At 41.4% G+C, this 14,470-nt stretch overlaps 1 protein-coding gene across 1 annotated transcript; it reads left to right on the forward strand.

The window, feature by feature from the left end:
• The first annotated feature begins 13,227 nt into the window (after positions 1 to 13,227).
• LOC123929962 (olfactory receptor 1D2) lies at positions 13,228 to 14,220 on the forward strand. The gene has a single exon (XM_045986177.1). It carries the CDS (start codon positions 13,258 to 13,260, stop codon positions 14,218 to 14,220), a length of 963 nt encoding a protein of 320 aa, XP_045842133.1. The 5' UTR covers positions 13,228 to 13,257.
• The last annotated feature ends 250 nt before the right edge of the window (positions 14,221 to 14,470 follow it).

Here is a 14,470-nt window from a genome sequence, read left to right on the forward strand (position 1 = left end):
TTTAAATATATGTATATGTATGTGTAAAATTCTGCTAAGTACCAATAGATTGCTCTCTTGATTCCCTGGTTGTATTTATATACATATATGTATAAATATACACACATATCCATCTGTCCATCTGCCCATCTATCCATCCATTCATCCATGCATCTATCTATCATCTATCACCTATCATCTATCTGTGTAGATCTTAGATAGATCATCTCTCCTATTACCTAGCAATCTCATTCCTGGGCATATTAGAGAATGTCTTTTCTTTTTTTTTAAAATGATTTTATTTATTTATTTGAGGGGAGGAGTTGGGGGGGAGGGCCAGAGGGAGAAGCAGACTCCCTGTTGAGTAGGGAGTCTGACCCGGGCCTCAATCCCAGGATCCTGGAATCATGACCTGAGCTAAAGGCAGACACTTAACTGACTGAGCCACCCAGCCCCTAGAGAATATATCTTTTTAAAAAAATTTTTATTTTATTTTTTCACTGTTCCAAGATTCATTGTTTATGCACCACACCCAGTGCTCCATGCAATACATGCCCTCCATCATACCCACCACCAGGTTCACCCAACCCCCCACACCCCTCCCCTCCAAAACCCTCAGTTTGTTTCTCAGAGAATATATCTTAAGTTCTGTAGAGAAACATACACAAGGCTATTCATTACAGTGTTGTTTGTAGCAGTATGGAGTTAAGAGTTCATCACTTAGGCAAATGGATAAATAAAATCTGGCAGATATCTACAGTGGACTACTATGTAAAAGAAGTATCACTCTAGCTATACATAGAGCCACATGAATAGATGTTCTCTGTCATTTCTACAAGTTTGATTACAAATATAAGGACTGGAACATAGAATAAAAATAATTTTGTATCTACTACGCAGTTTTATTAAATCTTAAAACATTATCCTTGTATATGTGTGTGTATTTAAATAAAACATTATAGTTACAGCTGAGAGAACTCTTGAATTCCTAATTCCATTCCAGTTTCTTCTTCCTCAGAGGTAACCACTATCATTAACTTTGGGTTTGTCATTCTTATGCATGTTTTTATAATTTTACTTGAAAGTTGTGTAACCACAAAAGGATTTAGCATTTTTTTAAAAGATTTTATTTATTTGACAGGGAGAGAGAGATCACAAGTAGGCAGAGAGGCAGGCAGAGAGAGAAGGGGAAGCAGGCTCCCCACTGAGCAGAGAGCCTGATGTGAGGCTATATCCCAGGACCCTGGGATCATGACCTGAGCCCAAGGCAGAGGCCCAACCCACTGAGCCACCCAGGTGCCCCTAGCATGTTTTTCATATTTCAAAATTTTATTTCAATGGTATCATCCAGTGTGTATTCTTAAACTTACTTTTTTCACTCAGATTATGTTCTTGAGATTTGACCATGTTGATACAGATACTCAACGTCATTATTTTTACCACTGTAGTAGGTATATGCTACTATTTGTCTATTCTCCTGTTGTAGAACATTTAGGTAATTTCTAGATCTTTACCATTGTAAACAAAGTTGAAATAAACTTTCTTGTACGTTTCTCTTTGGGTACATGAATGAAAGTTCTCTAGAATATACTTATAAGAATGAATTGCTAGAAGGCAGGCTAGGTGCACTTTAAATCTTACTAGCGTATGCTGTTGGTGCTTTTCACTGGTTAGGTCTTTACTACCCCCCAGCTGCTGTGAATGTTGGCTGCTAATGGCTTATGACTGCTCTTTCTCTAGCTGGAGAAGTTAGGCACTCTCTCTTTACTGCCCTGGGAAGTGGAGCGGCAGCCAGTGTCCAAGGGCTAACACTTGGTAGACAAAGCTGGCTCCTTACCTTTGGATAGAATTGATTCGATGGATGCAATTCATGTTCTTGAGCTCCTTTCGAGACCAGGTTGAAGTTAATATGCTGAGTCCCTACTTACCTCCATCTTCTTCTGAGGATATGGTTTCAATAAACTGCTCTCACACTTCCCATGAGCCATTCTGCCTCCAGGGAACCTGACCCAAGATAACAATAATGTATTGCTAAAGACTCTCCAAAATGGTTGTATTGATTTATACAGTTAAGCTAAAGCTCAAAGGCTGAGAAAGAGAAAGCCATTCAAACAAAGAGTTGAGGGAAGAGTGTCCAGGCAGAAGGAAAACAAAGGCAAAAACCCTGAGATGGACATCTAGGTTCTTTCCATAGTCTGGCTATTGTAGACATTGCTGCTATAAACATTCGGGTACACGATGAATGGATAAAGAAGATGTGGTATATATACACAATGGAATACTATGCAGCCATCAAAAGAAATGAAATCTTGCCATTTGCGACAACGTGGATGGAGCTAGAGCGTATCATGCTTAGTGAAATAAGTCAATCAGAGAAAGACAACTATCATATGATCTCCCTGATATGAGGACATGGAGAAGCAACATGGGGGGGTAGGGGGATAGGAGAAGAATAAATGAAATGAGATGGGATCAGGAGGGAGACAAACCATAAATGACTCTTAATCTCACAAAACAAACTGGGGGTTGCTGGGGGGAAGTGGGATTGGGAGAGGGGGAGCGGGCTATGGACATTGGGGAGGCGAGGCGAACCATAAGAGACTATGGACTCTGAAAAACAACCTGAGGGTTTTGAAGGGTCAGGGGTGGGAGGTTGGGGCAACCTGAGGGTTTTGAAGGGTCAGGGGTGGGAGGTTGGGGGAACAGGTGGTGGGTAATGGGGAGGGCACGTTTTGCATGGAACACTGGGTGTTGTGCAAAAAGAATGAATACTGTTATGCTGAAAAAATAAATAAAATGGGGGAAAAAAAAAAACAAAACCCTGAGATGAAATAGCTCTGTGATTTCAAAGAACTGCGAGAAAACCAACATGGCTGAAGTTCTGGGAACAATAGGAAGAGAATGATAGTGGTTGGGGTTGCAGGAGTGAGACTAGGTAGGGACTTATATTTTCATATCTATATCTATAGATATACATATGTGTAATATATATATTACTTACTTTTTTCTTAAAGATTTTATTTATTTGAAAGAGAGAGAGAGAATGGGGGGGAGGGCAGAGGGAGAGAAATTCTCAAGCAGAATCCCCGTTGAACATGGAGCCCAATGTGGGGCTTGATGCAAGGCTCGATGTAGAGCTCAATCCCAGGAACCTGGGATCATGACCTGAGCAGAAGTCAGACTCTTAACCGACTGAGCCACCCAGGCACCCCACATTTTTTTCTAAGTGTAATAGGAAGTTCTTGAAATGAGTTAAGCAAGAAAGTGACAGGGGCCAAGTTAAGCTTTAAGCAAATTACTCTGGTGTATACAGAAAATGGATTGGAAAGAGGTAGGAGTAGCAGGGAGTTGGTGTCTACTGAACGAGGAGAATGAATTATAAAAAATAGTGCAAAAATAAGAGACATGATGGGATCTATAACACAATAGATATATAAAATACACTGACATGCAAAGACACGTATTTTTCCGGTTTACATGGGTATACTGAAGTGGTTGTCTATGTGGGGGAAGAGGGAGTGAGTGGCGATTGGAGCCTATAAAAGGCAATAAAGCCAGAGACACACCTGGAAAGGAATAGTGGTGATAATGGGCTATGAACCGAGGGTCTAAAATTTACTCAACTCTGGACTCAAAGGAAACAAAAATTAAGACTACAGTAACCACACACTTCCCCACCACTCTTTTCAGTCTCCTTCTGAAGAGCCCTGTTTGGGATGTGAAAGAGCAAAGATGGTGCCCCTCTTTGCTTCAGAGAGTTGTAATAACTTGCTGTTCTGTGGGTCTCCAGGACCAGGTTTTCAGAGAGACATTCAAATCATCCAACCTTTTACTTACTATGTGGACTTCACTGGGTTGCAGAGACCTTCCCCCATGATTGACTTCAGCATCGGAGTCAGAACCTGAAAGCCAGAGGAAGCAGAAATTCCCTGAAGCCTCATTAGTGAGGAAACAGCTGGAACCCTGAGGATTCTGGAGGGACACTCCTGACGCAACCTTGCAGGTTCCTCATTCCCCTGGGGGTGTCCATGGAGCGGGTCCTGTCTCTGGGCTCCAACAGAATCCAGGCTGGGATGTCTTGTTATTGCCTCTTTGCACAAGTTTGTATCCTGGTCCCAGGAGACTGAAAACCTAACTTCCACTAAGTTTGCTACAGCTCTGTGCCTCAGTGCCCAGGGCAGGGAGCAATGCCTACTAGGTATCAGCAAATGTCTGTGGATGAAAAGCAATTGCCTGAATGCTCGACTGAGGGCGAGGGCCTTGATGTTTTCCTTTAAGTGCTCATGGAAGCGTACGGTATACTCTCTGGATGTACTTGTCCATTCATGTTCAAAGAATTTGTTACAGTGGCTCCTTTGTTTCTCTGTGTAGCTTTGGGAGACTTAAAGTCCTGGAATCAGAAAGCGTGTTTCAGGAGGAGTGTATGTCTGTTTTACCCAATGTCGAGTTGCTCTGAGGGGCTTCAGAGACACCTTCTCAGACACTGTTCAAGAAACTTCCAAACCGGGCGCCTGGGTGGCTCAGTGGTTTAAGCCGCTGCCTTCGGCTCAGGTCATGATCGCAGGGTCCTGGGATCGAGTCCCACATCGGGCTCTCTGCTCGGCAGGGAGCCTGCTTCCCTCTCACTCTCTCTGCCTGCCTCTCTGCCTACTTGTATCTCTCTCTGTCAAACAAATAAATAAAATCTTTAAAAAAAAAAAAAAGAAAGAAACTTCCAAACCTAAATTTGTGGAGCAAGCTTCTGTGGGCCCTAGTAGTTTCTTAGTAATTAACATCTGAGGTGAGGGGTATGGAGGGAGCCAAATCTTGCTGCATGGAGTCTTAACCAAGTAATCTCCCAATAGGCAAAGACCAGTAATGTCCTCTAGCCCCACGTCTTGGGCTGGGCCCTGTGGATATTGAGAGGAATGAATGATTCTTACACAGAGAAGGCCTAGATCTTGGTCCAGTGGGAAACAAACATAAGTAAACATCACTTCTAATCCCATCACCCAGAGATGACTGCTTGTAACATATTGGTATATTTACTTCTAATATTTTTTGTGTAGTTTTCCTTTTGTCATCTTATCACATAAGACATTTCCCATGCCCATAAACATGCTGCATAATATTTCACCTGTTATAGGTAGCATCATAGGCTTAAGCATTTCCCAACTGATGGGCATTTAAGCTCTTTTTATTTAAAAAAGTATAAATAATATTGTGATGGATATCTTTTTTTATAAAGCTAATTTCATTTTGGATGATTTATTAGGACATATATCCATAGCAGTAGAATTATAGGGTCAAATTATATGTCTCTATGGCTCTAGGTTTCTTGTATATTTAGGCCATATCCAAATCCATGCCACCATCTAAGAGGTCTTATACCTAAACATCTTCTTGCCATCTCCCCTGCTCAGCTCTCAGAAGTTCAAACTCTTCCCTATGTTAATTCATTATGCTCCTTCCTCAGGTCCTCCAAGTCATAAGAGATTATCCTTGATTTTACCCTTTCTTATTCTTTTTTTTCTTTTCAGTGATCTATTTATTTTTTGAGAGAGACAGAGAGAGCGAGAGAGAGAGAGAGTCAGCAAGCAAATGGGGGGGGGGGGCAGGGAAGGACAGGCAGAAGCAGAGAGAGAAGTTCTCTGCTAAGCTGGGAGCCTGATGTGGGGCTTGATCCCAGGAGCTTGGCATCATGACCTGAGCAGAAAGAAAGAGTGGGATGCTCAACCAACTGAGCCACCCAGGTGCCCAGAGTTTACGCTTTCTTCTATCTCTAGGGCCCAGTCCACTATTGAGCTTCATGATTTCATCTCCAAAGGTAGCTAGATCGTCTCTTTTCCTCTCTCTCCAACTCCCATCCCAGCGCAGTCCAGCTCCCCCTACTTGCCTGGGCCACTGCTATTCCTGTCTGTCTCTAACCTTTTATCCTCATGGCAGCCAGAATTATCCATTCAACCTAAATCCAACCAGCCCACTCCACCAGCTGAAAATGCTTTGCTGACTTCTTGTTGCAGTTAGACTAAAAGCAAGAATGACTCCCTGGCTTCATTTGCTCCTGTGAACCTCCCCACCCCCCAACCTGTGCCACTCATGGATTTGCTGACAGAGCACTGGCTTTCTCTCAGTCCTTGAACACACATTTTTGTGCCTTTGCAGATGCTGTTCCCTCTCTCTGGAAAGCTCTTTCCCTGACTCCCTGAGGAGCTGGGACCCTCTCAGCCATCTGGTCTTGGCTTGAATGTCTCTCAGGGAGATGTTCCCTGACCAGCCAATCTGAGAAGGTGCCCATTCCTCCCCACAGTTGTTCTCTATTTCAGATGACTGCTTCCTTGGGGATTGTGATTGCTTTCTTCCCTGGGTGTCTGCTTTTAGAAGATCTTTCATGTATTGGTCTGTAAGCTCCATGAGGGGAGGCACCTGTGTCAGTCCTGTTCACAGTGGTTTCCCCAGCACCTAGCCCAATGCCTGCCATCAATAAATAATACAGGAATAAAGCAAGAAGGAAGGAAGGTAGAACTGAGGTTGTTTTTTGATGAGAGGTGGGGAGGGTGTCTGTGCTGCTCCCAGAAGGGGGCCCAGCTTGTAAAGACTGAGTGCAGGGACTTGGGCAGCAGGAGAAAGGCCAATTATCCAAACTGACTCCCTGGAGTGGCTGAGTGGAGGCACCGAGACACCTGTGACCACCTCCTAGTTTGACCAGTGGAGGGTTTGTTATTCTTAGATTTGAAAAGTGGGGAAACTGAGGCCTAGAACAATTCAATAAATTACCTGTGGCCCATTGAGTAGTGGAACCAGAAACAACCTGGATCATTCATCCTCTCCTCCAGCAGTGGGTCTGTGTCTCTGTCCCAGATGAGGACTGCAAATGGAGACATTTGTTTTACAACTGCCCACTATGAGACTGGAAGCACTTTTCTTGAAATTTGTTTTAAGGTAGTGAGCTCGCCATCAAAGAGGAGATACAAAGACAAGACAAAGTGTTCTCTGTCAGGGGTGTTAAAATTCCAGTTCCTCTATTTAGAGGGTGTGGAGGGGGTAGATAGGCTTGTTTGAATCTGGAATCCTTTCATCTCTGAGTCAGTGGTGCTAGGAATTTGGTCAGAGAGAGGATAGGCTGAGGGGATCTGTGACTTGGGACATCCAAATTCATCGTATCCACCTAAAAATAGGGAGGGAGAGAAGAGGGAAGGAGAATCTGGCTTACTCCTTGTAAGCAAAACTCATTTCCCAAGATCCTTGTTCACTGGAGTGATTACCCATGTTTGTCAGAAGCAGCTGCCTTGGGATTGCTTCCCTGAGGCCTTCCCAAAATTAACAAATAGGCCTGAAAACAGCCCTGACTCAGCCACTTCCTTCCTGAACCCGGGGCTCAGGCAGCAGCTCTTGGGCACCCCAGCCTCGCGGGGGTGCCCACAGACTTACATTTGTCTCCTCTGCTAGGGGATCAAAGATCCAGGTACCAGCTCGCCTGCGTTTCAACTTTACCCTGTTCCAGCCCCGAGTCTCACAGTCTTACTTGAGATCCTTTATGTCCTGACTCTGAATTTTCGTTGAATGGAGGAGAGAAGTGGAGGCAACAGAGCAGAGTGAGCTCTAAGACAAGCACAGAGCAGTGAGTAGGGATTGGACATCATAGCCTCTCTTTCTCTTCTTTCCTTTTCTGATCTCTTCTCTCCTCCATTTTCTCAGTCACACAAACATACTCACGTTCTTTGAAAATTCTTCATATAATCTAACCCTCTAGTATTTTTTTTTAAGATTTTATTTATTTATTTGACAGAGAGAGACACAGCAGAAGAGGGAACACAAACAGGGGGAGGGGGTGAGGGAGAAGCAAACTCCCCGCTGAGCAGGGAGCCCGATGCGGGGCTTGATCCCAGGACCCTGCCTAGGTTAAGGCAGATGCTTAACTGAGCCACCCTGGTGCCTCTAACTCTTTAGTATTTAAAGGTAAATAACAATCCCTCCAATCTTTCTGGTGCTTTCCAGTTTTCAAAGTGATTTCATGTGCTCTGTTGCACATGATTCTCAAACCAGCAAGAAAGGCTCCCCTGGTGGGCTGAGCCTCCTCACAGCCCTGCAAACAGGGAGCAACACAGGAGGTTTTCCAACATCAAGTTTGGAACACTTTTCCATACTACCCTTATACTCTCTGCCTTCACTGCAGAAGGGTTTGTGTCTCTAAGGGCATCTGACCACACAAGTGTTCAGAACCCATTGAGTCTTACAGACTCAGAACAGCATTTCTGCACAGTGAGAATCACCAGGTGACTTCTAAAAAGGACTTGGTCCTCAGTGCAGAGCCACTGAATCATCTCAAGGAAGGGGACCTGACCGTCTTTTTAAAAATCTGCATCACAGGGGGCACCTGAGTGGCTCAGTGGGTTAAAGCCTCTGCCTTTGGCTCAGGTCATGATCTCAGGGATCTGGGATTGAGCCCCGCATCGGGCTCTCTGCTCAGCGAGAGCCTGCTTCTATGTCTCTTTCTGCCTGCCTCTCTGCCTACTTGTGATCTCTCTCTCTGTCAACTAAATAAAAAATCTTAAAAAAAAAAAATCTGCATCACAGGTGATTCTGATGCACACTAAGATGTGGGGAACACTGGCCTTGAGGGCAAGAAAGCAGATGGGCCAATGTTCCTGAATGTCCTCTGGCTTTTCCCAGCCTTGTTACCTGCCTCTGACCCTCTTTCCAGTGGGGAGGAGTCCCAGAGGGCCCTGAGTCCAGGCACCAGGCACCCAGATGGCTGGGGAGGGGGCTGAGACACAGGGAGCCCTTGCCACGCCTTCCTGGTTCCTCCTCCTCATAATCACAACACAGGGCCCGGCATCACTAGCTCAAGTCAGGGTAAACCGTACATTTTCTAGTTTATTGTGTAAGAGTAAACTGGAATTTTAATTAAACAGTTATTATAAACATCTTTCCACATATAAATGAGAAAACTTTTAACATCACTTATGGTCTTCCTAATCTCTGATTTAATGGATTATGCAATTTTTTAGAACAGCTTTATTTTTAAATTTAATTTAATTTTAAAAAAAGATTTTATATTTTTATTTGACAGAGAGACATCACAAGTGGGCAGAGAGACAGGCAGAGAGAGAGGAGAAAGCAGGATCTCTGCCGAGCAGAGAGCCCGATGTGGGACTCCATCCCAGGACCCTGAGATCACGACCTGAGCTGAAGGCAGAGGCTTAACTGACTGAGCCCCCCAGGTGCCCTAGAACCACTTTATTTAGATATGAGTCAATACCATTAAAATTAACCCATTTAAAGTATATACCTCAGTGGTTTGAATGTACTCACAGAATTGCACAACTGTCACCACAATCAAATTTTAGAACATTTTTGTGACTCCCAAAAGAAGTCCTGGGCCCATTAACAGTCACTTCCATTTTGCCCTTCCCACAGCTCCTGGCAACCATTAGTCAGTTTAATGTTTCTATGGATTTGCCTATTCTGTAATTTTTAAAGCAAAGTCTCTTTTTACTATTATTAACAAGGCTCTGATAAACATATATACATTTTTTACATTTTGCCTGATAGCCTCTTTCTTAAGATAAATTTCTAGAACTAAAAATTGCTTAATCAAAAGTGTGTCCTTTTTTTTTTGTTTCCAAGGTCAAAAATGACATTGTTGAATGTACATTTTTCTCCTTTTTGGTCTGTATGGAAAATACCCAGTAATGTGGAGAAAATATTTTTCAAGAGTAATTCTGTATGTGTCTGTGTGTATAAAAATGTACTTTAAAGCATACTTCTATGACTTTCAGGAAATATAAAATTAAATTTACAAAAAAATGGGAAAACCGAGTATAAACAGTCTGGTATTTGCATCAGTGCCCAGCATGATCACAGTGATTTCTCACATAAAAGCAAGAAGTTCCCAGATCTCAAGTATCTTCAATAACTGCCAGTTTAATTTATGACCCTTGTCCTTCCTTCTTCAAGAGATAATTTTCTCTTGTGATTTAGCTCCAAAAAGTCCATTTTGCTATTTCCTTAAGGTATTGAGTTAATTTAAAAATTTCTTTCTCTTGATTTACCTGTAATGAAAGCTGTGAAAATAAAACATGTTTCACAAATGAGATTGGCAAAGGACGAATGAGCCTAGGACACTCTGGCAAAATGTATGAAAATGAAAAGTATGTGTCTTTTTTACTATAACTAAAAATATGTCCAAACTATATGTACAAAAGTATTCACTGGTATATTTTTGTAATGGGGAAAACAGGAAAAAAATCTAAATATCCATCTGTAGAATATTTATAAAAATATGTATAATATAATCATAAAAGGCAATAGTATGCAACCATTAAAAAGGATGAAGATATTGATTTAGAGAATGTTCTCCAGGATGTTGTTGAGTGAATAAAAATGATTTAATGAAAAAACAAAACTGAAAGGACCTCACCAAAATGTTAACGGAATCTGGGGTAGTTTTCACTTTTGTTTACATTTTTCTTGTATTGCTTGAATTTTTCATAATGATTTTTTTTGTTGATATTTAATAGATTGCAATATAGTAAAAAGGTAATTTTATTTGGAAAAAATCTATGGAATATCTTTAAAAATTTATATTTAAGGGTAGGGAAGGCATTTCAACAAATTTCAAATAGAAGTTAACAACAAGTGAATACGAGTTTAAGATGTAAGTTAACACAGATGTCATGATAAAAAGGAAAAAGATTAGCTCATACAATAAGAAGATAGGGACCAATCTTACTTATAAATAAGAAAAGTATGGTTTAATGTCAGCAAAGTTATTACCAGCAATAGGCACTGAAAAAGCATCAGATCAAAAATGTCACGCCCATATCTGATTATTAAAATACTATCATAAAATACAAATAAAAAGATAATTACTAAATACATATGTATATATATACATATATACATATTTATATAAATATATACATATATGTATTTATATAAATACATCTATATTTATATAAATAAATAAACAAATGCACACACACACACACACATACATACAACCTTCTTTACTTAAAATCCTTTAAGACTTCCTAACTGCACTTATAGATTAAAATTTTAAAACCTTAACAAGATTGACTGCTCAAGGCCCTGCTGACCTGCATGACCTCACATTTCACCCATAATCCTTCTCATTCAGCCACACTGGTCCTTATTCATTACATAAACATGGCAAACCCTTCCTCGGGGCCTTTGCACACACATCTCTACCTGCAAAACTCTTTGCTTAGGGCTTCATAAGACTGACTGCTTTTGGTCCTTCGTGTCTCAACTAAAAAGACATTGAAGTGTAGAAAATATTGAATTAAATCTAGTCTCGTTATATTCTCTCATTTTTTATTTTCAAAGTTTTCATTCCACATATGGTAGATTTTCCAAAAGAAAGAAAGACACAATAAACTGTTTTAATCTTAAATACTTTTAAAATGTTGTTGGTCTAATGTTTTCCCCTAAATAGACAGTTATCCCAATACCATTTATTGAATAATGCAACATTTTATATGCAACCCATCATTTTAAAGTACTACCCTAATAATCCACTCAGTCCTGCCTGATTTGGCTCTGCTTCTAAAGCTCTACCCCGCACTCGAGCACCATTACCACACTGGTTCAGAGTCCTTTATAGTTGATAGACAAAGTGTCCCATTCTTACACTTTTTTGAGAATTTTCCTGGTTTATTTTCATGTGAAATTTAGAATAGTCTTTGTTTCCCAAAAATCTTGTTATGATTTTTACTTCAACTAGGCTAAATGAACTTCAGATTAATTTAGAAGAACACACACCTTTGCAATATTCCATCTTTCTATTTAGAAATGAGTAAGTCTGTCCATTTATTATTAAATGGAGAAAGGATAATTGGAAGGTCCCGGCTGATTCTTAATATCTTGATGCTTAGGATATTGTATTGATAATGTGAATAGAATTGTTTCACATTGTCTTTTCACCCCATGATTGTTTACATATATTTATTTATAGTAGTAATGGGCACTATGTATTGAGTGCCCACCAAATGCCAGCTCTTTGTGTTAAGCACTTTATTGCTTAAATGTATCTTTGCCACCACTCACTTTTCACCTGAAGAGAGCGAGTCTTGAGGAACTCAGGTCACTGGCCTGAAGTTTCACAGCAAGTGGCGGAGCTCAAACACAGATACCAGCATCTAATAGCCCAGTCTGAATCATGGCGCTGTATGGCTTACTGGGAGCATTCTTGGTTTGGGGTCTTCTCCTTGTGTGACTGACCACTTTACAAAGGCTGCTTTGTATTTCTAATGGCATATCAGTTGATTGTCATAGGTTCCCCAGATAGAACATCCTATCAGCAAATAATAATTTTACCTTCTCCTTTCCAATGTTTTTATTCTCTCCCTTTGTCCAACTGTAAAATAGCCATTTCTTGCAATACATACACTGGTTTTAGATATCCTTTAGGAATCTATTTGATATAATCACATAGAGATCTTTAAACATTTCTCAGGTATTATAAGATGATAGAATTTTAAATAAGACTTAGACATTATTCCTGTAATATTGGGTATGCCAGATTAGAAATTGCTGGAATGACAGAGTTGCATAAGGATTTTCCATGTTATATGTTTGTGCCTATTATTAGTTTGTTGTTAACTTAAAATATTATATTTTTAATTTTTTGAGGAGCCTCCATACTGTTTTCCACAGTGGCTATACCATTTTAAATTCTCATAAGGGTTCCCTTTTCTCCACATTCTTGTAAACACTTCTTGTTTCTTGTCAACACTTCTTGTTTCTTGTCTTTTTATAAAAAAAAAGATTTATTTATATATTTTAGAGAGAGAGAGAGAGAGAGTACAAGCAGGAGGGGTAGAGGGAGGGGGAGGAAGAATCTGAAGCCAACTCCACATTGAGAAACAAACAAAAACCAAACAGACCCTCAAATGCAGAGAACAATATGGTTGTTGCCAGAGGGGATGTGGGTGGGACCTAGATTAAGAAATATCAACTTCCATTTATATAATAAGCCACAGATATGAAAAGCACAGCATAGGGAATATAGCCAATAATATTGTAATAATATCGTATAGTGACAGATGGTGACTACATATACTGTGGTAAGCATTGCAGAATGCACAGAATTGCCCAATCACTACTGTACACCTGAAATAATACAACATTGTATATCAATTATACTTTGAAAATAACATTTTTAAATTATAAAATTTAATCAGGTATTTTAATGCTAGGAAAACAATTAATTTTGCTTACATGAATGTCTGTGTTCAATTGAGGACACTTAATAAACAAATATTGATTGGGCCTATGTTGCAGACAGTTGGGGAAATGGATGAAGGCAACCAGACTGGAGTCTCTGAGTTTCTGCTCCTGGGGATCTCAGACAGTCCTGAGCAGCAGCGGGTCCTGTTCTGGATGTTCTTGTCCATGTACCTGGTCACAGTGGTGGGAAATGTGCTCATCATCCTGGCCATCAGCTTTGATCCCCGCCTGTACACTCCCATGTACTTCTTCCTGGCCAACCTCTCCTTCACTGACCTCTTCTTCGTCACCAATACAATCCCCAAGATGCTGGTGAGCCTCCAGTCTCAGAACAAAGCCATCTCCTATGCGGGGTGTCTCACACAGCTCTACTTCCTGGTCTCCTTGGTGGCCCTGGACAACCTCATCCTGGCCACAATGGCATATGACCGCTATGTGGCCATCTGCCGCCCCCTCCACTACACCACAGTCATGAGCCCTGGGCTCTGTGTTTTGCTCCTCACCTTGTGTTGGGCACTTTCTGTTTTCTATGGCCTCACCCACACCCTCCTCATGACCAGGGTGACATTCTGCGGTTCCCGGAAGATCCACTACATCTTCTGTGAGATGTATGTGCTGCTGAGGCTGGCATGTTCCAATATTGAAGTCAATCACGTGGTGCTGATTGCCACAGGCTGCTTTATTTTCCTCACCCCCTTAGGGTTCATGATCATGTCCTATGTCCGAATTGTCAGAGCCATCCTCCGAATACCCTCGGCCACTGGGAAGTACAAAGCCTTCTCCACCTGTGCTTCCCATTTGGCTGTGGTCTCCCTCTTCTATGGGACACTTGGCATGGTATACCTGCAGCCCCTGCAAACCTACTCCATGAAGGACTCAGTAGCCACAGTGATGTATGCTGTGGTGACCCCCATGATGAACCCTTTCATCTACAGCCTGAGGAACAAGGACATGCATGGGGCCCTGGGAAGACTCCTCCTAGGAAAAGCCTTCCAGAGGTTGACTTGAGATATTTTGGGTATCGAAGTGGAGACTAGGAATTTCCTCTACCATGTGCAAGGCATTATCCTATGGGAGACAGACGAGTGATTAGGACATGTCTCCAGCTCAGAATGAGCTTGCATATCTGTGATGAAGAAAAGACACTTCCATGTAACCCAGTGTCCCCCAGACCTTGCTAGCCTTGGCAATGCCAACACTCATACTAGAATTTTACAGGATCATTCTTTCAACTTTCCTGATCACAGGACCACCATCC

Source organism: Meles meles, chromosome 18 (genome assembly GCF_922984935.1).
Source record: "Meles meles chromosome 18, mMelMel3.1 paternal haplotype, whole genome shotgun sequence".
In the NCBI taxonomy this organism is placed as follows: Eukaryota; Metazoa; Chordata; class Mammalia; order Carnivora; family Mustelidae; genus Meles; species Meles meles.